The sequence below is a fragment of the Mesoplodon bidens genome (assembly GCF_964165515.1).
Source record: "Mesoplodon bidens genome assembly, chromosome: 7".
Taxonomy (NCBI): Eukaryota; Metazoa; Chordata; class Mammalia; order Artiodactyla; family Ziphiidae; genus Mesoplodon; species Mesoplodon bidens.
Genome location: NC_138164.1, coordinates 13,965,797 through 13,992,012, shown reverse-complemented (window position 1 = coordinate 13,992,012; position 26,216 = coordinate 13,965,797). Strand labels below are relative to the sequence as shown.

The 26,216-nt window shown below is 39.2% G+C and overlaps 1 protein-coding gene across 1 annotated transcript; it reads left to right on the top strand.

The window, feature by feature from the left end:
* Nucleotides 1-45: 45 nt before the first annotated feature.
* Nucleotides 46-26,216, top strand: ARCN1 (archain 1). Its single transcript, XM_081240934.1, has 10 exons — nt 46-206; nt 10,866-11,129; nt 11,639-11,818; nt 11,950-12,155; nt 12,982-13,146; nt 16,818-16,983; nt 18,922-19,069; nt 19,380-19,488; nt 22,147-22,351; nt 24,263-26,216. The coding sequence occupies exons 1-10, from the start codon at nt 204-206 to the stop codon at nt 24,350-24,352; spliced, it is 1,536 nt and encodes a 511-aa protein (XP_081097060.1). The 5' UTR covers nt 46-203; the 3' UTR covers nt 24,353-26,216.

The following is a 26,216-nucleotide window of genomic DNA, read 5'->3' as shown; positions in this document are numbered from 1 at the left end:
GGCGCCCCGCCCCCCGCCCTTTGACCCGTGCCGTTTCCGGTTGGAGACGTGGCTCGAGGCCGCCATCTTGGCAAGAGGAGAAGCGGCCGGCGCTCCTGTCAGGGGGGCAGCAGCTCCGGAGCGGCTGGTGCTCCCCTTCCCCCGACCCCAGCCCTAGCTGCAGTGGCGTCGGAGCTCGGGTGCGCCCCACCACCGCCGTCGCCATGGTAAGACCCGGGCCGGGCCCAACTCCCGGGTCCCGGCCTTGCTCGACCGCTCTCCCTGCTGCCGGCCTGTGCTGGGTCCAGAGGAGCCCCGCCCCGAGGGCCCGGAGCTGGGCGCTTCCCCCGGGCTCTGGGAGCAGGGTGGTCTTCCGCACCCTGTGCCCGACCTCCCGGGAGATCCGAGGGACCTGACTCCCGTCCCTCTGTGGTCGCGCCCACACCCCTCCCCCGCAACCAGCTGGGCACCCTCCTCTGCCGGGACCCGGGCCCTAAAACGGGCCCAGGGTTGTTGCTCTGCAAGAACCTCTTAGTGATGTCCCTTGGACCCCACGCTGTGGACGTGGGCGCTAGTGTCCAGCAGGTTCCGTGGGCACCTAGGCGCAGCAAGCTGGGCCTCTCGAGGGTTCTCTTCCGTTTGTAAAAACTCACCTCTCATCCCCGGTGTTCCGTAGGCCGTTGAAGTTTGAAATCTAAACCCATTAGTGTTCAGGACTTTTTTTTTAGTTTGTTTGAAAAGGACAAATAGAGGAAAGTTCGAAAGGAGGCATAGAACAGGAAGGAGTAACTTCTGACATTAATTTGTCACTAATTTGTCGGACCCAGGTGTCCCAGAAACCTGCCACCTACTTCTGTAGATCTTAGGTGGGTCTGTTTGTCAGTGTGGTTGAGTATACACTGTGTATAAGAGCACTGGGAAAATGTGAGCCGAATTATCGATATCACAGGCTATCTGCCTTCAGGGAGCTTGTCGTTCAGGTGAAGTGAAATGTGAAGGTGGCATATCGTAATCAGATATCTCACAGGAGGGAGGAGGGGTTTATACTCTGGGACCTGTTACTTGCCTTCAGTTGCATTATCTTTGTGTTCTCATCTACTGTTAAAATTAACGTGGGTGCGAGATGGGACACAACAGTGCTCAGTCCACTACCTCTTGCTTTCTCACGACGATGTGTGGATATTCATGAAGTAGGAGAAATTTTTTGGTTCCAAACAAGCTAGTAATTTTTTTTAAGTGCACTTTATGCCCTTCAGTCTTTTGAAGGGCGTTTTTTTTTTAATTCTCTTTTTGTCAGTAGATTATTAATTTGATTTAAAGCATCTTCCTGTACACTTAAGAGATGACCGTATAATTTGGTGCCAGTCAATAAGTTCTGTTCACGACCTTTTTAGATGAGCACTTGGTTGGTGGGGGGGGGCGATTCATGCTTGGGCTTTAAACCACTGAAAGGTTTTCTTCAGCTTCAGGCATAGAAATTGCATCAAGTAGGTCTACCTCATAAAACTTTCATGTTGGACATAAAATTTCCCAAAACTCCTTTCTTCGTTTCCACTAGGAGGCTTAGTATTTGGGTAGTGATTTTTAAACTACTTCCTTTATACATCCTGGATGTACCTATAGTGCATTTCAGAGTCTATTGTAACATTAAAAGCAAAATTAAAGTCTTGTGTTATATAAACGAAATATAGATTAATCTTTACAAAAACCTTGTTTGTTGAAAAGTTCTTGGAACCTCATACTATTTTTTTTCCTAGTACGATTTTCAATTCATAGATAACCAGAGGTATGGTAGAGCCCTAGGTGTTGAGTGGTAAATACAAAAATATAAACTTTGCATATTATTTGGACATGTGTGCATATACATACAGTTGTGTCATGTTTAAATATGCATATGTTTCTGAATTACTTGGGACTTGGCATGATCCAGATACCTACAGATTTGTGTACTCTGGATAACAACTTAGTACATTCTGTAAGACATTATTAAGTATTTTTCTGTGTAATGTTTTCGGGTTCTATTCCTTTACAAAGAGATCCCTGGACAAAGAAGGGTCCAAATAGGGTAACATTTTGTAAGATTTCTTGGATCTAAAAGTTGTATCCAAACTTCTGAAAGTTGATTTTTCCTCAACATTTTATTATAAAATTTTCAAACATGTAGGAAAGTTGAAAGAGCTTTACAGTGAACACCCCATGTAACTAACAGCTAGATTCTGTAATTAACATTTCACTATTCTTGCTTTATCACGCATCTAATGATCCATTCATCCCTGTAGCCATCTTTTTTTAAAAATGTGCTTTAGGGTAAGTTGTAGATATCAGTATGTAAATGTTGATTTTTGAACAATAAATTTCCTTTAGCTTTAGTTACTGAAGTTGGTGCAAAATGTCCTACACTACAAAGTCCTTCTAGAGAAATAAATGAACAAATGGAAAAACAAATGGCCTATGATGACTTTGTTATAAAATGAAGTACAAAAAAAGCATCTTTTGATTTGATCTTTTTTTCTAGCTTTCTGCAAATCAATGAGAACATGTTCTTATTTTCTTAACACTTGTCAGATATCATTATAGTCAGTTCTTTTTCTTAGTAAACTTATATTTGAATGAACTTGATACTAAGTCTCATGGTAGCCCTAATCTGTAAAATTTTTACTTATCTACAGAGTGCTGTTCTCTTATTTACTAAGTATAGGCAATGAGTAAATTTACTGTAGTGATCACATTAAATATAAATGATCACAATATGTTCAGTTCCCAAGAGTCATTTAGAAAGCTAGATTTGGGTTTGTATGGCTGGTCTACACATGATGAGGGCCGGGGGAGACTGAAATCCTACACAGTAATAACAGTTCCCAGTTAGGGAGTTATTATTGTTTTGGTTTTTCTTTTTTCTTTTTCTTTTTCATATACAATACAGCAGCTGCACAGCTATTGTATTCTTTATGTATTTTTTTTGATTGTTGTTTGAGAGGAGAGTGAAGAATGAAAATGATTTTCTTGAGTTTCTTTTGATTTACCATCTTATTTATTCTCCAAATAGAAGGTACACTGCAGAAACTGAGAACAATGTCCTTTTATTTTTATACTCTACAGGTTTTTGTTTTAGAACAGAAACTTGTGATGAGCTTAAAACTCTCACTGAGTAACTTCAGGTTTTGGTTTTGTATGTGCTCTGTATTTTATTGTAATCTTCCCCCGATTTGATTTTATCTGTAATGACTTCATGCATACAAGAAAGACGAAATGGTCCTCTATGACAGTTGTAGAAGCTGGCCTTAATATGATCATGAATTATATATATATATATATCATCATTACAGTGAATTACGAGGAACAAAGTGACTGGCTAATTCTGGAAGTGAGGAATACTGAAGCATTTAGAGGTTCAAGGAAGTCCTTGACTTTTTTCTTTAGGGAATTATGCGTATTTATGCTGAATTACTACCTGTTATGCTTGGACCTCTATCACTAGTGGGTATGAAGAGATGATATGGCAGCTATCTGACACACGTATACTATACACACACATGATTTGTTTTGGTTAGTTTGCCTTCTGGCAGCTTAATATTAATGTAAAGTATGGTTCCAAAGTTTTTTTTGTTGGTTTGTTTTTTTATTTAACAAATTTAATCAGTTATACATATACATATGTTCCCATATCCCCTCCCTTTTGCGGTTCCAAAGTATTGATAGTGGGACTTCCTTGGTGGTCCAGTGGTAAGAATCTGCCTTCCAATGCAGGGGACGTGGGTTCGATCCCTGGTCCGGGAGCTAAGATCCCATGTGCCATGGGGCAACTAAGCCCATGTGCCACAACTACTGACCTCATGCTCCTCAACTAGAGAGTCCGCGTGCCACAAATTACAGAGCCCATGAGCCGTGGAACCCACGGGCCACAAGTACAGAGCCCAGGCACACTGGAGCCCGTGCCACAACAAGAGAGAGAAAACCCACATGCCACAACTAGAGAGAAGCCCACGCACCAATAAAAAACCCCCAAAAACCAAACTATTGATAGTTACCACTGGAGCAGTGGGTGTGAAATGGAGGTATTGCACATTTTCTGTTGCTGTAAAGTTTTCAGATGCTTACACTTATAGAATCTTAAAGATGCAAAGGCACTTTCACATAAACCTCTATTTTCACATAAGCTAACCTCTATTTTATTTTATTTTATTTATTTAAAAAATTAATTTATTAATTTATTTTTGGCTGCCTTGGGTCTTCGTTGCAGCGCTCAGGCTTCCTCTAGTTGTGGCAAGCAGGAGCTCCTCTTCATCTCAGTGCACAGACTTCTCATTGCGGTGGCTTCTCTTGTTCCGGAGCGCAGGCTCAGTAGTTGTGGCTCACGGGCTCTAGAGCGCAGGCTCAGTAGTTGTGGCGCACAGGCTTAGTTGCTCCACGGCATGTGGGATCTTCCCGGACTAGGGCTTGAACCTGTGTCCCCTGCATTGGCACGCAGATTTTTAACCGCTGTGCCACCAGGGAAGTCCCTAACCTCTATTTTAGGGATATTTCAAGAAACAATTAAGTGACATCCAAGGTAACATAATTAGTGGCAGAGGCAGAACAGAAACCTAATTCTCCAGGTTTCTTTACTCAAGGAACTTTCTGATCCATGTAGTTAAAGCTGGGTAGCAGAGTGTTGTTATTTAATCCAAAAACAAATGACAGTATATTCAAAGCATTTTAAGTATTAAGAGGAAAGTTGTCTGACAAAGTGTAACCTAATGAGAAATTTTATTTTGTTTTTTTAAACAGTCCTGAAGAGATCATCTACATAACTCCTGGACCCTCAGTTTTTGTATCTATAAAACGATCAAGGGCTCTTGAAAGTTTGTTTTAGGTCTAAATGCTCTTTTCCAAAAATGTAAAAAACAAGTAAAATAACTGTATAGAGAATCATACTTATTCACTCTTCCACAAAGAAAATCAGATCAAATTACAGTAGGAAAAATTAACCTACCTTTTAGTATATACTATTTTTTTTTTTAAAGGAGATGTTGGGGGTAGGAGTTTATTAATTTATTATTTATTTATTTATTTTTGCTGTGTTGGGTCTTCATTTCTGTGCGAGGGATTTCTCTAGTTGTGGCAAGCGGGGGCCACTCTTCATCGTGGTACGCGGGCCTCTCACTATCGCGGCCTCTCTTGTTGCAGAGCACAGGCTCCAGACACGCAGGCTCGGTAGTTGTGGCTCACGGGCCTAGTTGCTCCGTGGCATGTGGGATCCTCCCAGACCAGGGCTCGAACCCGTGTCCCCTGCATTAGCAGGCAGTTTCTCAACCACTGCGCCACCAGGGAAGCCCCTATATTATTTTTTAATAATTGGTAAACATTTATGTGAAGGGAAGCTTAATTATTTAAAGGCATTTAAGATGAATGTTAATTTAGGGTGGGTTAAATTTATCTTGTTTCGAGCTAACCATACCTTCCAGCCATGTTAATAACTGTTAGTAACATGGATAACAGTGAATAGAAACCTGTGTCAGCTTTGTGGATCCTGTGATTGTGGTGTCTTGGGTGTTTTGAGGTTTAGAGCCATGCTTAGTGTTGGGCACTTTGGTCCTACTTTGGGAGCCTTATTCTGCTTATATCTGGATAGTGGAGTGTCTCAAAGAGAGTCCCAGAGTTCTCCTTGGGACCTACTGTTTTATCCTACTGTTTCTTCATCTTTACATACTCAAATTCCCTGATTCATCAAAGCATAATTTAAATGCTGTTTCTTCCATCAAGTCATCAGTAATCTTGTGAGCTAGAAGTAATTTCTTCCTCTGAATTCCTATAGTACATTACTTAACACATTCTGCCTAGTGTTACAGTTATTTATGTTTGCGTCTTATCCCTATTAGCCTGCTGCTGCCTTTTTTTTTTGAGTTATAATCGACATATAGCATATTACTTTCACGTGTACAACATAATAATTTGATATTTGTATGTATTGTGAAATGATCACCAAAATAAGTCTAGTTAACATTCATCACTATACATAGTTACAAAAAAATTTAGTTTTTGGGGGATGCGAACTTTTGAGATCTCACTAGATTTCTTAAGAGAAGAATGCCAGTCTTACTGATTTCTTCATAGTATTCCCAGAGAGCATCTAGTGTGTATAGTGGGTGTCCAATAAATAATTATTTAGTTAATTCTTATAATAATACTGCTAAAATGGAGATTGCCACTGCCTATAATTAGCCTTTGACCATGCCCAATCAATAAAGCAAAGTGGGTGAATTGCCCCTCTACATAGCGTACACCTTTCTGGTTACAGGTTGCCTTTAATTTCCCTTTCATGTCGCCTTGATGTTAATTTTTACCTAAACTCTGTATGGTATGGAGGTGTTTTAAATTCCAGCTGCCTAAGAACTACCCTGAAACATACACAAATTGTTTCTAACAGGCTTATTATTATTAGGTATGTTAGACATGGGCTTTGTATTAAATCAACATATTTATATAGGTCTGAAGGTTTGGTCTGAGCATCCTTTCTCTGAGTAGACTTTTGACTTCAAGTATTTAAATTGTGCTGTGCTTAGTATCTTTACTGTGGCTTATTCTGTTCCTTCAAAACCTCATAAAAGTCTAAGGCGGGGTACCATACTTCTTAGGACTGTGGTCCTCGGCCCTTTTTTTTGGTGAGGAGTGCCTCTATAAGTATTAAATTTATGATGTGCTCCTATTTATTAGTAATATTTCTCACTGCATAAAGTGAGTCTCCATGGGTCTTTTGAGAATTACTACTCTAGAGGATCTATGAATTCTCTGACATTATATGTAAAATTTTGTGGGGAATCCATTTGCATTATTTGAGTATTAAAAACCTGCCAAACCCATAAAGGTAAAAGTCCATTGCCTTGACGTGACAAATTTTTTAATGACATGCATTTCTTGGCAAGTTTATTATTAATAATGGTGCTGTTTTACATTGTGTGTGTGTTTTACGTTTACATATTTTGTGGCATTAGTTGTATAGCTTTGGCTTACAGTTTTATTACACTCATTTGGTCCTCATAATAGCTTGTGAGGTAGTCAGATGATGCTCCATTTTCTCAGAGAGGAAACTGAGGCTAAGAGAGGTTGAAACGTAACTTAAGTCAGACAGATAGTAAATAGAAGAATAAAAAATAGAATCCAAATCGTCTCACTTCCAGTCATTTAATTTTCCTGGTATGTTAACTTGGTTCTTCACAAATTTAGAACACTATTTCTAATTCACGTAGTCTTTGGGAGAAGGAGAAACCAATGTGAGGTGATCCCAAATATAAGGGAATTCCTCATTTACCTGATGAGAATATTAAGAAAAGCTTTTCAGAATATAAAACTTTTAGGACTGTAGCACAAATAGTTAAATATGTTCTTAAAGTATTTAATAATTTACTTATACATACTGTTAAAGTTACATAAATAAGATTTTAATTGAGAAATAATTCCTTTTTTCTGTTCTTATATTCATGAAACAGGTTATCCAAATTCTTCACAAGCATCATCATCACTAGGTCTTCTTTTTGAATTACCAGTTTTTTAGAACTTTTATACGTTGAGTTTTTTGATATTTGACACTTTTCGAATTCATATATTATATTGATACTTTTGGAAATTTTAACCCATTTGTATAACATTATGACAGTTGATTTTAAAAGAAATATTTTGAGGGAATTTCCTGGTGGTCCAGTGGTTAGGACTCTGTGCTTTCATTGTCGAGGGCCCAGGTTCAATCCCTGGTTGACGAACTAAGATCCCACAAACCTTACTTTATTTGGATGTACATGTCATACAAAGCTTTAGTGAACCAATACAGAGACATACTTGCTTATCATATTCACAAGCTAAAGCAGCAACTACCTTTTTCTTTTTTCTTTCTTTTTTTGCAGTGGTTGAAGCATGGTTTGGTTGAAACATGAACCTCATGATAAAAATTAATGTGAAATCAAATTTCTTGGGTATATTTGGTTTTAGTCTTCAAACAAGTCTCTAAGTCTCTTGCCTGGTGATAATTTTAGGTCAATTTCTTCTCTTTCGGGATTAAGGTATTATCATTATGTGTGTACCAAAATTACAGGAGTCCTTGCCCTTATTTGAAGAAATCTTTCTTTGTCTCACACTATTAATTTAAAGACATGGATGGGGGACAGTGTGGGGAATATAGTCTATATATAATATCTTTGTATAGTGACAGATGGTAACTAGATTATCATGGTGATCATTTTAAAATGTATAGAAATATCAAATAACTATATTGTATACCAGAACTAACATTGTGTTGTAGGTCAGTCATACTTTAAAAATAAACAAACAAACAAACTCACAGAAAAGAGATCAGATTTGTGGTTACCAGAGGCAGGGAGTGGGGGCAGGGAGAACTGGATGCAGGTAGTCAAAAAGTGCAAACTTCCAGTCATAAGATAAATAAGTACTAGGCATGCATTCAACAGTAAGATAAATATAACTAATACTGCTGTATCTTATATATGAAAGTTGTTAAGAGAGTAACATCACAAGTTCTCATCAGAAGGAAAAAGAATTTTTTTTCTATTTCTTTTTGGCTGCACCGTGCGGCTTGCGGGATCTTAGTTCCCTGACCAGGGATCGAACCCAGGCCCTTGCCAGTGAAAGTATGGAGTCCTCTAACCACTGGACCACCAGAGAGCTCCCTTTTTTCTATTTCTTTAATGTTGTATCTATATGAGATGATGGATGTTCACCAAACTTATGTGGTAATAATTTCATGATGTATGTAAGTCAAATCATTATGCTATACATGTTAAACTTTTACAGTGCTGTATGTCAATTACATTTCAATAAAACCAGAAGGAAAAAATGAAATTAAAGACATGGAATCACCGGGACTTCCCCGGCGGTCCAGTGGTTAAGACTCTGCCTTCCAACGAAGAAGGCGTGTGTTCAATCCCTGGTTGGGGAACTAAGATCCCATATGCCGTGGGGTGTGGCCAAAAACTTAAAAAAAAGACATGGAATCACCATGAGGTACAATTAAAATATCTCACATTTTTATATGTTAATTTTACCTCAGTAAAGCTGAATTAAATAAAATTCTGTGGCCAACAACAACGAAATAGTAAAGTTAAAGACATGAGGTGGGAGATTTCCTTTGAAAAGAATGGGTCATAACCTTGTTGCATTTTTATTCTTTTTCTGGAATCCTTTACTCCCCTCAGTATATCTTCTTGCCTCATGCCTGGGTGGTAGCAGAAACCTCCCAAGTAGTTGGTGATAGTGAAAGATACATTTCTTAACTACAAAACTGTTTATTAAAAAAAAAAACAACTATTTATTTATTTTTAAAATTATAAGTATTTTGGGGAAAGTGGCTGCTTTGGGACTTTCAAGCTAGCTTATTTGCCACTCTTGAAGTAACCAACTGTAATTTTATACTCTATACCTCTGTATGTCTAAAGTATTTTCTTATCTTTTTAAAAGGATATAACTTACAAAACAAGATTCTTCCTGAGAGTATTTATTTATGATGCAGAACTACTTTCTTTTTTTTAACTTTTTAATTCTATACAATGTAACTTTATGCTGGAATAATTAAGGAAATTTTCAATATAGAGTTGATAGACTCAGGAATATAAAATTGTATAACTCCCTTAAATGAGCTTCTTTCTAAACTTGCAGTTGTTATTTGGGAAATAGAGCAGTCGATAGCATTATTCTTGAGATTTCACATGAGAAAATTTGCCTGATGTTCATTGGAAGCAAATCAATCAGTAAAAATACAAATCTGTTTGGTAGAGGGAAATTATTTGTGCAGGATATAGATCAAACACTTTTTCAATATAAATTGTTTTTACCTAGCTGCTTGGAAATAAGCGCGATGGTAATTATCTCCCAAATACGCTAATGACCTATCCTTGATGAATAAGGACATTGTGTTCTCCTATAATTATTATAAAACTGTATTGCTGTTTTGAAACTATGAGAATATTTATTCAAATTGACTAACTTGTTTTTTCTTCAAGCTGCTCACCTCTAGAGGACAGGTTTCTGTAAAGCTGAGAAGCCTGACCAGTAGGATGTTGATATTTCAGAGGTTGTATCCTAGGATTGAGGCTTCCAAAATGTGTAAATAGTCTTTTTGTTACTTGTCCTTGTGAACTTTTGGGTTCCTGTACTGAAGAGACTATTAACACTGTACTTAATATTCTTACTACTCTGCTAATGGCATTTGGTCTTCTCTTCTTTGATGCTTTATTCATTTTGTTTAATGAAATGCCAGACTCTGAAAAAAAAAACTGTTAGTCTTGATCACTCCCCAGTGTCAAAACCTGTGTGAAACATAGAGTCATTTAGTTTTTCATTTTACAGATTGTTTGCGTGTCTGGAGGTAAGATAGTGTGGGATGGGAAGGTTAATCAAAGAGCAGAAGATAAATTTAGACTCACTAGATTGGTTCCATATTCTAGGTAAAAATGAAAGGAAAGGTCAGGGGCCTTGTATAAATCTTCAGTCTGCCTGATCAGACCTCTCTTTTGGCTGTGGAGATCTCTGTTCTCCCTAGAAAAAGTTTAAGCTCTTCTTTATGGGTCTGCCAAAGCAGAGAGCAACCCAGTTTTGAGTCACAGGGGATCCATTCATAATATATGTGTAGACCTAGAAAAAACTATTTCTTTACTAAGTTTTTCTCTAGGTATGTTACTGAAAAACAGGAGTAACAGCTTCATTTTCCTCTGCTTTAGCTTTGTCTTATGAATGACATACTGTAATTAAAAGAGCAATGAAGTAGAGTTTGAAAGTCAGCATTCTAATAGTAGTCACATCACTAAATAACTGAGTGTACCATTCTACAGAAGATGTGAGGATGTTGAGAAAACACATGTAAAGAAATAATTAATTAGTACTTATTTATATGTTCCCGGCAGGTGCTGTTGGCAGCAGCAGTCTGCACAAAAGCAGGAAAGGCTATTGTTTCTCGACAGTTCGTAGAGATGACCCGAACTCGGATTGAGGGCTTGTTAGCAGCTTTTCCAAAGCTCATGAACACTGGAAAACAACACACATTTGTTGAAACAGAGAGTGTCAGATATGTTTACCAGCCTATGGAGAAACTGTACATGGTACTGATCACTACCAAAAACAGCAACATCTTAGAAGATCTGGAGACCCTAAGGCTCTTCTCAAGAGTGGTAAGAGTCCTGTAATATTGGGTTACAGTTTTTGTTTTTAAATTTGTGTGTGTGTGTGTGTGTGTGTGTAAAACTGTTTTTCCCCCAAAGCAGCTGATGCTTATCAGTTTGCATGTTCTATGCCCCCAGCCGTCATCCCAGCATCTTATTGCTACAGCTCCTATTCATTCAGCAGACACTGGGTATCCTAGACTGTAAGTATTACAAAGGAGAATATGAGAACTGCCCTTTTGTTTCCCATTTCTCTAGCAGTTACTGTAACCTGCCTTTGTGGTTCTGACACTTGTTTGGCCATATTTTTAGATAATATTCTTCAGGTAAGATTTGTTGATGTAGCCACACACATAAAAGACTTTATGCCACAGACTTGCTTAAAATACAGAGTAGCAGAAGGAGCTAATAAAGGGATTTAGGCTTATTGAAATTTGTGTATTTTAAAGGATGATAACTGGAAAACAAAACTGCTGATAAATTCTAAATCTTTCTTTTCCATTGCTCTCCATGATTAGATTCCTGAATATTGCCGAGCCTTAGAAGAGAATGAAATATCTGAGCACTGTTTTGATTTGATTTTTGCATTTGATGAAATTGTTGCCCTGGGATACCGGGAGAATGTTAACCTGGCACAGATCAGAACCTTCACAGAAATGGATTCTCATGAGGAAAAGGTGTTCAGAGCAGTCAGAGAGGTAAATAGGGTCTTCTCTGGGACAGCTGGTTTGTATATCTTTCTTTTAGGCTTCATTATCTGATTTTCCCTTTTTTGTTCGCTAGTCTAGTCTGTACTCAAAGCTACATCCAAGTATGTATCTTCTTGTAGACTCAAGAACGTGAAGCCAAGGCTGAGATGCGGCGTAAAGCAAAAGAATTACAACAGGCCCGAAGAGATGCAGAGAGACAGGGCAAAAAAGCACCAGGCTTTGGGGGATTTGGAAGCTCCACAGTGTCTGGAGGTAGCACAGCTGCTATGATCACAGAGACCATCATTGAAACTGATAAACCAAAAGTGGCACCTGCACCAGCCAGGTATAATCCAGTGTATCACCCAGAATGCAATCCTAGAATGGCAGATGAAGGCTGTATGCGTGTATCTCAGAGTGATATCTGATTTTTAGGCAAACTGTAAATAACGAGTGACTTGATGAAGTAAGATGTAATATTAAATTTGGCTGCATAATATGGGGATAAAGGAGAAATCTGAATGTGGTGTTTTTCCTTCTGTGTAAAAGAGAGTTCTTTTACAAATTATAACATGATCTCAGTTTCCTATGAGAGTTGCCTTATTTTGGGAGAAGAGGGGATATTTAACTGTTTAAGGAACATGTATTTTTAATCTAATGTTCATGAATGGATTTAAGGGAGAGTCTGAACTACCTGAAATTATGTGAAAAAGTTCGTTTGTACGCAGGTATATTTATCTGGATAGAAGGTACAAAGTTTTCATCAGATCACACATACTTACGAAAGTATACCTGTGGTCTTTGGGTACTTGAAGCTTATATGGGTTTTTTTGTTTTGTTTCTGGCCGCGCCCCTGTGGCATACATGATCTTAGTCCCCGACCAGGGATGAACCCGTGGCCCCTGCAGTGGAAGCACAGAGTCCTAACTACTGGACCACCAGGGAATTCCTGAAGCTTACATGTTAATTGTGACCCAGCTGTCAGTTCAGGCAGGGAATAGTCTAGTTGTCCACTAAACACTAGGAAGCTTGTGTTTTTTCCTTGAGGTATTCACATTTCTCTTAAAGAACAGCTTCAAGGAAAGCTTCAGTGATAGAGAATTATTAATTAGTTTTTAACTTTTTTAATCACGTGTGTATTTTTGTGTGTATGTGTGTGTTCTTCCACTTAGGCCTTCAGGCCCTAGCAAGGCTTTGAAACTGGGAGCCAAAGGAAAGGAAGTAGATAACTTTGTTGACAAATTGAAATCTGAAGGTGAAACTATCATGTCCTCCAGTATGGGCAAGCGTACCTCTGAAGCAACCAAAGTGCATGCTCCACCCATTAATATGGAGAGGTAAGTAGTAACTCTTTCAGTAAGAACAGACCACATAGTATTAAAAAAAAATTATCTCAATGCACTGTAAATTCTTTTTGTGTCTTAATTTTTCCAGATTGAAAACACTTAAAGAGTATATTCTAAACAAGGTCCTACTGTAAAGCACAGGGAACTGTATTCATTATCCTGTGATAAACCATAATGGAAAAGAATATGAAAAAGAATATATATATATGTATAACTGAGTCACTTTGCTGTACAGCAGTTAAGCACAACATTGTAAATCAGCTATACTTACATAAAAATTTTTTTTAAAAAGCACATTCTAGGTATTAACATGAGGTCTTGCCCCCTCCCCCCTTTAAACATGATTGGGGGCTCTCAGCCATCTGTTTTCTATTAAGTTTAGAACTTACCTTTCTATCAACTCTGTGGTGGCTAAATTAAACAAAAATAACTTTTCTTTGTGCCTAGTGTGTACTTTGTCTCTTAAAATGGAGTGGAATTAGAGGGCTAGAGCTATGATTAGCACTATACTATATTTTGGCATGTCTTTTTCTAATTAATTTTTTTTATTTTAATTTTAATTAATTTATTTTTGGTTGCATTGGGTCTTCATTGCTGCACGTGGACTTCCTCTAGGTGCGTCGAGCGGGGGCTACTCTTTGTTTGCGTGCACGGGCTTCTCATTGCGGTGGCTTCTCTTGTTGTGGAGCATGAGCTCTAGGCACCTGGGCTTCAGTATCTGTGGCACACGGGCTCAGTAGTTGTGGCTCGCAGACTCTAGATCGCAGGCTCAGTAGTTGTGGCACATGGTCTTAGTTGCTCCATGGCATGTGGGATCTTCCCGGACTAGGGCTTGAACCCATGTCCCCTGCATTGGCAGGTGGATTCTCAACCACTGCGCCACCAGGTAAGTCCTTCTAATTAAGTTTTAAGGAGGACAAAATTTATAAATATCTTTAGTAGCAAATAATGTATTATCTTTTGCCTTTTAAGTATTTGAACCCAGTATAGAATATTTTGATTTGTCTCTTATCTCAGGACTGTGGTACTGTTTGGTAACATTTTTAAGTGGTAGTTATCAAGTTCACATACTCAGATTTCTTGTTTTGAAGCCCAGACCTTCTACTGTTACTGATGGTTTTGAGGTCAAGTGAAAGATGAGTCTGGGAGGATACCTCTATCAGGTGTGCATAAAAGAGGAGTATGTTGTATGTCTTATTCTGTATGAAATGAACGGGGTTACGTCGGGTAAATCTCTTAAATCACTAAAGCTCCTGTGCTATTCCTAGTAGTTGCTTTGAGGGAGACAGAGGCTTGACACTATTTTAATAAGATGTTGGAGACCATCATGTACTAGAGAGGACTTGAGACTCTTTTCTGAATGATGAAATACTTCTTGAGCATGGAGCAAATGCTTGTGAAGGTAAATGAGACCCTGCATTGTCTTAAGATACATTCCTCTGTGGTCTTGAGTCTCATGCCTTTGTTTCTGGGAAGGCTTAGAGGTTAGAACAGAACAAAGTAGGATGCCAGAATAGTCTTTTTAAGCCTCTGCAGTTTACCCAGCTAAAAATAGTTTTAGTAAGGAATATGGATAGATTGTACTTAATAATTGCCCATAGCAGTAGCACCTTTTATTTTACTTATTTTGAAAACTAGATTATACATTCATGTAGTTCAAAATTCAAAAGGTTCAAAGGGTATTGAACTAAAACTTCTTCCTCCTGCCCAGCCACGCAGGTTTCTCTTTTTGGAGGCAACTAGTATTAACTAGGTTTTTTTTTTTTTAATTTAAAAAATTTTTTTTTAAATTTAAAATTTTTTGGCCACGCCTCATGTCATGCAGGATCTTAGTTCCCCAACCAGGGATTGAACTCGCACCCCTGCGGTGGAAGCGCGGAGTCTTAACCACTTGGATGCCGGGGAAATCTCAATATTAACTAGTTTTTGTGTGAACCTTCCAAGAAGGATAGTCTATGTATAGATGAATAAAAACATGATATAATTTCTGTATTTCTCCTTTTTATACATTAGTGGTGGCATACTAGACACATTTTCCAATTGCTTTTTTCACTTAATTATTTCGAAGACAAGAATTTCCTTATTTGAAGCTATAGAGACATGACAACCAAATGCAGTACCTTACCCTAGACTGGATCTTGTACTACTATAAGGGGCATTATTAGGTCAACTGACAAAATTAGCATATGAATGGTAGATTAAAGTATTGTGTCAATGTAAATTTATGAAGTTAATAACAGTACTGTGGTTACGTGAAAGAATATCCTGTTCTTATAAAATACACTCTGAAAATGTTTAGGGGTAAAGGGCCATGATGTATATATTCTGCCTGTAAATGGTTCAGGGAAAAAAGTAAAATATATTTATATAGAGAGAGTGTGCAAATGATAAAACAAATGGGATAAAATGTTAACAATAGGTAAAAAGGGTATACATGGGGCTTCCCTGGTGGCGCAGTGGTTGAGAGTTCGCCTGCCGGTGCAGGGGACACGGGTTTGTGCCCCGGTCCGGGAAGATCCCACATGCCGCGGAGCGGCTGGGCCCGTGAGCCATGGTCGCTGAGCCTGCACGTCTGGAGCCTGCGCTCCGCAATGGGAGAGGCCACAACAGTGAGAGGCCTGCGTACCGCCAAAAAAAAAAAAAAGGGTATACATGTATTTCTGTTATAATTTTATTTTTTGAAATTTTTTTCAAATAGAAAGCTTTTTCAGTTGTTCCTCTTTTTTTTCTAATTGCCCAGTATTCATTTTTGTGGATATACTTTTATGTATTTAAGTAGTCCCCCTATTGACAGACATTTGTTTCTAAACTTCTGCTATTACAAACAATTCTTCAGTAAATAACTACTACATTGTTTTGCACAGGTGAGAATTTATCTGTAGGATGAGGATTTGCTGAACCAAAGGGTGTAATGCTTTTATTTTATTTTTTAGGGATAAAGGTTTTTTTCCTTTTTTTAATTGAAGTATAGTTGATTTATAATGTTATGCTAATTTCTGCTGTACAGCAAAGTGACTCAGTTATGCATACATATATATAATATATACACATTCTTTTTAATTTTTATTTTAAATTTTATTTGTTTATTTTTGGCTGCGTTGGGTTTTCATTGCTGTGCGCGGGCTTTCTCTAGCTGCGGTGAGCGGGGGCTACTCTTCGTGGCGGTGTGCAGGCTTCTCATTGCAGTGGCTTCTCTTGTTCAGAGCACGGCTCTAGGCACGTGGGCTTCAGTAGTTGTGGCATGCAGGCTCAGTAGTTGTGACTCACGGGCTCTAGAGCGCAGGCTCAGTAGTTGTGGCGCACGGGCTTAGTTGCTCTGTGGCATGTGGAATCTTCCCGGCCCAGGGCTCGAACCCGTATCCCCTGCACTGGCAGGCAGATTCTTAACCACTGTGCCACCAGGGAAGTCCCCACATTATTTTTTAATATTCTTTTCCATTATGGTTTATCCCAGGAGATTGGATATAGTTCCTTGTGCTATACAGTAGGACCTTGTTGTTTATCCATTCTAAATGTGATAGTTGATATAATGCTTTAAATTTTGGTACATATGGCTGCAGCACCTTTAAATAAGTTGCTGATGGCTAATCACCATTAAACCCCGGAGAAAGGGAGTTCTGGTTTTTACCTGTCTGAGCAGATTTATCATTCTTCCTCTGCAGTGTGCACATGAAGATTGAGGAAAAGATCACACTAACCTGTGGACGAGATGGAGGATTACAGAATATGGAGTTGCATGGCATGATCATGCTTAGGATCTCAGATGATAAATTTGGCCGAATTCGTCTTCATGTGGAAAATGAAGACAAGAAAGGGGTGCAGCTACAGGTGTGTAGAGGCTTTTGATAAGGGAGTATTAAGGCTTTTGTCTACCTAACACAGTCTTTCTCAGCTGGAGTTCCTTGTGTGAACCATAGAACACAGAAGATTATTTAACTTATATAACTAGTGCCATTCTAGATGCATAGGAAAGAAGTTAATTTATTACCTATGGTGGAAGCCTTGAATTGATAAATGCCTTCCCAAGCCAGTTGGGAATGATTGGCAGCAGCTATATTAGTATGGCCTTTTAATACTGGAATTGAGTGAAAGGTCATTTTGAAATCTAATAAATGACTTCATACTCACTAACAAAGGTACAAAGAGATGCATATTTGTTACTATTACGCAAAGAGTAAATTCATTTAGGATATTGCTTGAAATATAATTTAGAAAACAACAAAGTTTTAAAACTTAATAGGGTGGCATTTTATTTTATTTTTAAATTTATTTATTTTATTTTATTTTATTTTTGGCTGCGTTGAGTCACTTGCTGCACACAGGCTTTCTCTAGTTGCAGTGAGTCTTTGTTGTGGTGCACGGGGTTCTCATTGCGGTGGCTTCTCTTGTTGCAGAGCACGGGCTCTAGGTGCCTGAACTTCAGTAGTTGTGGCATGCGGGCTCAGTAGTTGTGGCTCACGGGCTCTAGGACGTAGGCTCAGTAGTTGTGGCGCACAGGCTTAGTTGCTCTGCGGCATGTGGGATCTTCCTGGACTGGGGCTCGAACCCCTGTCCCCTGCATTGGCAGGCGGATTCTTAACCACTGCGCCACCAGGGAAGCCCGGGAGGTATTTTATTAAAGCAGGTTATGACACTAAGTTTACTCATTCTGCTGCTATATAAACTGCCAGTGCTTGCTTTGTTAGCTGAAGGGCAATATCTAATGGTATATTTGAAAAGTACATAAAATTCTTAAAAATGAATATGTATGTTCCACCTACCTGGCTATGTAAGAGACCTTCTTTATATTATTACAGTTGTTCTTGTTACAGTTTATTTAGATGGTTGATCTTATATCTCTTGTCACGAGAACAAAGCCTTTTCAGCGAAGAAAGTGGTTTTGTCTGCGTTTTATTCCACTCATAACCAGCACACAGTTGTCTTTTGGAAGTAGTGCTTATATTATTTGACAGTAGCTTTGCTGGCTTGTAAAGTCTATGTAGTCTGCTATCCAAAAGTTACTTCTTTTTCCTTTTTTCTCCTAATGTGACTTCTTTTAAAAAGATCAGTCCATCTTAGTTGGCCTGAGTTTGAACAACTTTAGCTCTTCAGGCAAAATTGCAACTAAGCTTTCCACAGAGCTTTTCCGTCTCCTGTCTCCTTAGTATAAGGCCAGGACTGCTATGTGACACAGCCAGCTGATCAACGTCTGACCCTGGTCTTCTATTTGGCAAGCTTGGCCTCACCATCAGGCTGCTCCCTATGAAGTATTTTTGTAAAGGACTTGGTTAATGGTCTTTTAACTTTTTCAGTTACAAAGTTACTAACTTGTTACTTACAAACAAAATGGCTTAGAGTTGAAATTACTTTATTACTATTTTTTAAATGTCTTAAATCTTTAAAAGTCTTTGAAGGAGGGAAATCTTTCTTCAAAATCAAAAATAATTGGAAATTTTTTTTTTTTTTTTTTTTTTGTGGACCTCTCACTGTTGTGGCCTCTCCCGTTGCAGAGCACAGGCTCCGGACGCACAGGCTCAGCAGCCATGGCTCTCGGGCCCAGCCGCTCCGCGGCATGTGGGATCCTCCCGGACCGGGGCACGAACCCATGTCCCCTGCATCGGCAGGCGGACTCTCAACCACTGTGCCACCAGGGAAGCCCAATAATTGGAAATTTTTAGGCACCTTGTTTTAGATGTTTAGATTATGGGCCATGTAAGATCAAAAGGAATTTATTTCCTGTCTTATAATGTCTGAACCTCAGAAGTTTTCTTTCCCTTCTCATTTCAGACCCATCCAAATGTGGATAAAAAACTTTTCACTGCAGAATCTCTAATTGGCTTGAAGAATCCAGAGAAGTCATTTCCAGTCAGTAGTGACGTTGGGGTGCTAAAGTGGAGACTCCAAACCACAGAGGAGTCTTTTATTCCACTGACAAGTAAGTGCCTCTGGCCAGTCCTACTAAGCTAGACTGCACTGAGAACTAGAAATAGCCCTGGCTTGTACATTCTTCGTTGCCACAATTCTTTTTGACAAAATGACCTTTCAAAAAGGACTCAGTGCTATATTTAGTGTATTTTGGTAATAAGTAGCTTAAATTTTAAATACCTTTAATTTTGAAACCATTATTTTTAGTAGTTTACACTAGGATGTTTAAGGCCTGCAGTTGTCAGTTTTGATTTGCCATCTTAACTTTCCTCCATTCTTTTTCTAATGTTCTAATATATCTGCTTTGCTTTTCTCTTCAGTTAATTGCTGGCCCTCAGAAAGTGGAAATGGTTGTGATGTCAACATAGAATATGAGCTACAAGATGATAATTTAGAACTGAATGATGTGGTCATCACCATCCCACTCCCGTAAGTACCCCACATAATCATTTTTTGTATAGCAAGCTTATAGAACTAGTCTTTTGGAACTCATTTTGGAGGCAGCACTTAGCTGGCCATCCATTCTAAGAAATTTTGTTTCTCATAAAGGTCAGTTGTGAAAGAAGCCAGGTACAAAAAGCTGCATACTTACTATGTGATGCCACTTATAAGACATTCTGAAAAGGTATTACTCTTGGAACAGAAATCAAGCATTTGATTGCCAAGAGAAGAAGCATTTGATTGCAGAGGAGCACAAAGGAACTTTTGGAGATGATGGAAGTGTTCTATGACTTGATTGTAATGGTGCTTACAAGATACATTTGTCAATGCATTGAGCTGTACACTTTTAAAGGAGTGGATATTACTGATTTTAAAGCCAAACAAGCAAAGCTGGTTATAGTTCTAGGGCTGTGTTTTCAGATATTGGTCTTCAGATTGTTCATGTAGTAATGAAGGTTTCCAGAAGGAGGAGCCAATTCTCAGTCAGACTTTCTCTGCTTTGTTTTGCAACTCTTAAAGGAATTGAGTCTGTCAGACTGAAGTTTTCTTTTTTACTTTGTTCTCTAAATTTTCAGCTGCAGGTGAGAGTATGTTTTCAAGGGTACTATTCTTGCTGAAACAAGGTATCTACATTAGTTTCAGTAAATTTTCTAAGAGCTTTATTGAGGTATAGTTGACGTGATAAACTACACATATTTAAATTATAAAGTTTGATAAATTTTGGCATGTATGCACCATCATCACAACTAAGATAACAAAAATATGCATCCCCCCCCCAGAAGTTTAGTTCCGGTAAGTTTTTGATGTGTGCTTAAATGGCCTACTTTCTAGGATCATCTGGAAATACTCTCTACTTTAAGTTTATCTCCTCACTAGCATTTCTAGTGACTGAACTATTATTACTTCACCATTGAATCCCTGCTTCTCTCCTCTGCCTTTCAGCACCCCCATGATTAAGTACAGGGCTTAATTATGAATACCCAGTAAGTGAATTCTTAGTGTGTCTATACTATTAAATTGCTTGGTTATTATTACAGAGAAAATGGTTCTAATTTAATCTGTAGTTTTGTTCAAATTAATTTTAATTTAATTTGAATTAAAACTAAATCTAATTTATTTGTAGTTTGATTCAGGCCTTTACGTGGCCAGGTCTGGTTTTAGTCATTCTTATTTCCATTTTTAAAAATATGCTTTAGGGCTTCCCTGGTGGCGCAGTGGTTGAGAGTCCGCCTGCCGATGCAGGGGACACGGGTTCGTGCCCTGGTCCGGGAAGATCCCACATGCCGCGGAGCGGCTGGGCCCGTGAGCCATGGCCGCTGAGCCTGCACGTCCGGAGCCTGTGCCCCGCAACGGGAGAGGCCACAACAGTGAGAGGCCCGCGTACCACAAGGAAAAAAAAAAAAAAAAAAAATATGCTTTATTACCAATATCCCCTTTAATGGGCTAACCATCTTATTCTTCACAGCTTGGTTATTATTTCAGAACAGTAGATGGCTGCCTTGAACCATTGTGAGACTTGGGCGTTGGTGACAGGTGTGGGTTTTATTTTGTCAAGATTTATTTTACTAGACTATTTTTAGGATGCCACAAGTTTTAGGCCTCTCCATCTACCCTATAATTGTGGTTGTGGTGGTTTCCTGTGTCTTAGTTCAACTTTGCAACAGTCTCCAGAAGAGACCCTTAGACAGCATTTTACCCTATTGTCTAGGACTGATCAAATTAGAGGGTCTCAGAATCAGAATTGGAACAAGGGCAAAGGGAAGAAACATATATACAACTGGGACCATAAAATTGATAGGGAAGAGTTAATTGTGTTATATCACCCTTAAAGTTTTCTTTGTCTCCCTTATTTACCCTGCCTTTAACGCAAACATTGGGTGTCACTGGTGAATTAAAAGATGGTAAATTTAGAGTGTGTAGGAGTAGCTGGCACTGCCTGTCAGCCGTGTGCGGGGATGCACAGTGCGTCCTGACTAGCCCTGGTTCTCCTGCAGACTAAGGACAACCATGTAATATCTCTCTTTCCCATCACGTTCACATTTTGCCCAGGGGTAATTGTGCTTTCACTTATCAAATAAAAGTTCAGTTACTGGATTATAAATCAAATAAACCCACTGGCATCAACTGCAATAAGTTTTAAAACCTTCTAAAACCTTTTAAAAACATCCTCTCAAAGGTCCAAATTCATCTCCATTCTAAATAACCACATAATGGTGTTTAAGTTCTCCCCCACTGTTATTATCAACCTGTTTTCCCCCTCATTGGCATCTATGAAGAGAGCTACACTATGTTAAAATTCCATCATGACAAGGCAGCAAACCATTAGTGCAGTATTTTTGGAAATACATCCCACTTTACACATTTGTCAGTCTCAGTCCCCTGCCAGCTCCAGATCTAGTCCATAAGTTGGAGCAGCCCGGGAGTATGTTTGCCCATTACTTATGGTTGAATATATCTGTACCTACAAAAGGAATGAGACCCTTGGCCAAGGTTAAGGGTCCTTGAAGTTATCAGGGAGTCTAATTTTTTCTAGGACTATATAAAAGTGGGCAGAATTTGAGGAGCATAATCAAATTTGGGGCTGGTTTTCCTTGGCATAGTTCTGGCTCTGGACAGCTAACTTGACACGGATGTTTCTTGTGACAGATCTGGTGTTGGCGCACCGGTGATTGGTGAGATTGATGGCGAATATCGACATGACAGTCGACGAAATACCTTGGAGTGGTGCCTGCCAGTGATTGATGCCAAAAATAAGAGTGGCAGCCTTGAGTTCAGCATTGCTGGGCAGCCCAATGATTTCTTCCCTGTTCAAGTCTACTTCATCTCCAAAAAAAATTACTGTAACATACAGGTACCCCTGTTTAATAGAAAACTTATACGGGGAAAGTGGTAGGACAGCTACCTGATAGGCCACATGAATTCATGGTCAGAGCAGAAATCAGAAACGCTGATGTCCCCCGTGGATTCCATTGCTGCCTCATTATATAATCTTGGTCAGTTCTTCACCTGCTTTATCTCAGTTCTCCTCTCTAGATCAAAGTAAAGAAATTGAATATGACTACATATAAAAGTACTTATGGGTTGTGCAAGACTCATATCTCTTAGTTGCCTGTTTTTTTTTTAATAATCTCATGTATCTTAAAATCCATTTGCCAAAACACGCAACACGTGACTTAGTAATGCCTTCTGTATTGTCACTTGGTTTGATCCCAAGGAATGAAAGAAAGTTTATTTGAAAGACAAAATTACTGCCAAAAAAGGTGATTCTAATACAAATAGATACAGTTTTTCTGTTCTTTTATGTCACAGCTTCCCTTCATTAATACGGATAATCATAAGCCAATTCTGTTGTAAACCTTGTCCTTAAGGTAGGCAGGCAAAGCAGGGGAAATCTCTGAACTGTTTATTTATTTATTTATTTATTTATTCATGCATTCATTCATTCATTCCGTGCCATGCATCTTGTGGGATCTTAGTTTCCTGACCAGGGATTGAACCCAGGCCCATGGCAGTGAAAGCACTGAGTGCTAACTACTGGACCGCCAGGGATTTCCCTGTGAACTGTCCTTCACATCATTATTTTTAACTCTTTGTTCTTCCAGCTTTCAAATTGCATTATAAGCACCGAGTTTATATTGTTATCTTTCCCTCTGACTTGATTTGCTTGTCATTCTGGTTATCTTCCCAGATGGTCTCTGTCTCTCCTGAAAGTGCTTGGGAAGTTATAGTTTCATCTGCTGGATAATTTCAAAGAGCAGTTCTCCCTCTCCCTCCCCCTCTCCCTCCCCCTCCCCTCTCTCCCTCTCCCCCACTCCCTCTCCCCCCCCCCCCCCCCCGCTCTCCCTCTCCCCTGCCCCACCGCCTCCCTCCCCGCCATCTCAGTTATTGGCTTAACCCCATCAGTATTGGGAGCACATTGTTGAACCCAAGACGTTTTCCTGTTATTGACCATTTGAAGAACAGGACAGTATAATTGCTCTGTCAGAACCTCACTAGAAAATATGAATCAATGGTTTAAGTTTTGTGTTGGTGCCATTACACGCACCATTGTTACAGGTAGTTCATTAAATTGGACATCTATTATTATTAATAAAGAGAAATCTCAGGACTTCCCTGGTGGTGTACTGGTTAGGACTCTGAACTCCCAACGCAGGGGGCCCGGGTTTGATCCCTGGTCGGGGAACTATATCCTGCATGCATGCCGCAACTAAGGAGCCCGCCTCCCGCAACTAAATACCCAGTGCAACCAAATAAATAAATACTAAAAAAAAAAGTACGTTTAAATAAAAAATAAATAAAAAGAAATCTCATTAGAAGGACCCAACCATACCTAGAAAACGAATCTGATAGAACAACTTAGTGAGACTGCGAGCAAATTAAACAAATAATGTTGAATTGTTAGAATGTTGCATTTTGGATCAAAATGTTAATTGATCATCCTGATAGAACGTCTATGACTTTCATAGGTTTTATAGGGCAGGGCCTGGGCAGTGGCCACTCATTCTGGACCTTTTACTTAATATTAATACCACTCTACATGTCATCCCAACAGTTGTCTTTTCTATCTAGAGAGCAGATTAATCATGTTGGTGGGGAAGAGTGATGCTGTGAGCTGCAGTTGTGAATTGAACTTTTTTAGTATTTCTGAGTTGCTTTTAATACTGCTTTAGGAGATTTGATCTGTTCTGTACTGAGAATTTAGCCAGCACCTTAAAGACCCGCTGTCCTTCTGCTTTACCTTACTCTCTGTTTGTTTTCCTAGGTTACCAAAGTGACCCAGGTAGATGGAAACAGCCCTGTAAGGTTTTCCACAGAGACCACTTTCCTAGTGGATAAGTATGAAATTCTGTAATACCAAGAAGAGGGAACCGAAAAGGAAAAATTTCAAATTAATAAAGAAGAAGCCAACAGTGGCTGAAGAGTTTTTTCCAAACCTGCAAGCCCTTGGAGACCGTTTTTTTCAAATACAGTGCACGATTCTCTGAGCGCAAGGACCCTCAACTCACCCTCAGTGTTTCAGTGTCACAGAGACATTCTCTGGCAAAGAAATGACACAAACATAAAGGGAAAGGCAGCTGATTTCTTTGGCAGATTTTACTGGCCAGCAGGAAAGCAAGCTCTACAGAGAATGCCCCCAGTAAACACTTTGTCCCCCATCAGCTAAGTTGTTTTTTATTTTAATCCCTAAATATATTTCATACTTTGTTTTTAAGCAGTTTTCTCTGCAGAAGGTTTTAATCTTTCATACTCCTTTCCTTTACCTTCAGTTTTTTTCTTTCTATATAGCCAATCCAGCCCTGAGATCATCTGCGTATAGGCACTATATTTGGCACTCTGGGAACAGGTTGATCTAATCCATTCTTGATTTCTGGACTATGCAGGTGAACTGCTTGAGGGGTAGGGGTTCTAGAAGTTAAAAGATAAGGATGTCTTATCCTTTTCCTGTATCTATTCATCCCTCCCTTCCTTTGCCAGGCTGTTTTCCTTGCAGGCTTGTTGCTCTGGTTTAGAACAGTAGTGTGAATCCCACTTGTGTCAATATTAAAGACAGCTGAGAAGCAGCTTTCAAATGGTATAGCCCCCACTTCAAGGTGTCTGGGAGGAGAATGGTCATGTCCAGTTAGGGATTTCACACCCACAGGTAATCATGTCTGCTGCTGGTGCTACCCAGCCTTCCATTCTCCATATTTTGGGTACTTCAGCTAAAACATGATAGCTAATGGTCTTTGTAATCCATTCACATTCCTGAGATTCACCACCTCCCTCTTTCTGAATGTTCTCTGTGTCATCACTTTTTTCCTTTCTATCAGACATGAGGTTATGATTTTGGAGCCTGTAGGCTCAGTGAGTCTTTGTGCCAATCCCATTGGTCCTGAGCTATCAAGGAGCCTCCATTTTCACCACCAAGTTTTTAGCATTTCAAGATGCAGCTGATTACATTGCTGTGTAGGCATTGATATACTCCATTCTAGCCTGCCCAGCATTTTTTCAGCAGCCTTTCTGTTCCTGTGTCTGAAATCCTTCCTGTTTCTCCCCTAAGCCTTTTCTGTTTAGTGTCATCATGTAATGGTTGTTTCTCAGCCCCATCTCATCCATTACTTCTTCAATGGAGAAGACTCCATCAGCCAGCCCAGCGTTGGCTTTTAACCCAGTATTGCACTGGGAGTTGGTGAAGTTGCTGCCAGGCTGCAGCCACAGACGGGGGGAAGAGACAGATGACAGTAGATGACTTCCTGCACTTTGAGCTGGTTGGAGAGTACGACTCCCACTCTGAACAACATCTGGCCTCCCCTGCAGAGAGTGTCCTGTAGTTGAAGCAGAGCAGTCACACACAAATGGCCATGGATGGAATTGTTTGCCAAAGAAACTTCTGGCCTTTCCCTTTCCCTTAACTGCATCAGGGAAGAGTCCTTATCTCTAGCTTGGTTTCCACATAAGGTTTTTTTGAGGAAGGGGACTGGAACAAAAAATCTGTCATGTAGTTAAGTAGACAAGAAATCTTATTAATTCAGTTTTGTTTGGGAGTTGTGTGTCCATATGATTTTTTTAAAGTGAAGTTTAGTTTCACAAAAACTTTTTTTTCTAAAATTACTTTTGGGGTAATATTTAAAATGAGAGAAGTTTTGTAACCCTGTAAAATACATAGGGAATATAACATTCCATTGTACACAAAGAAGGCAAATTCTTTAATCAAATAAAAAGTATTATAAAATGAA

Bases quoted from the DNA above. Each gene is read 5' to 3' on its own strand.
- ARCN1 (XM_081240934.1), top strand. The intron at 19,070-19,379 runs GTAAGTGCCTCT...TTTTCTCTTCAG, and splicing joins GTCTTTTATTCCACTGACAA to TTAATTGCTGGCCCTCAGAA. The intron at 19,489-22,146 runs GTAAGTACCCCA...TTCTTGTGACAG, and splicing joins GTCATCACCATCCCACTCCC to ATCTGGTGTTGGCGCACCGG.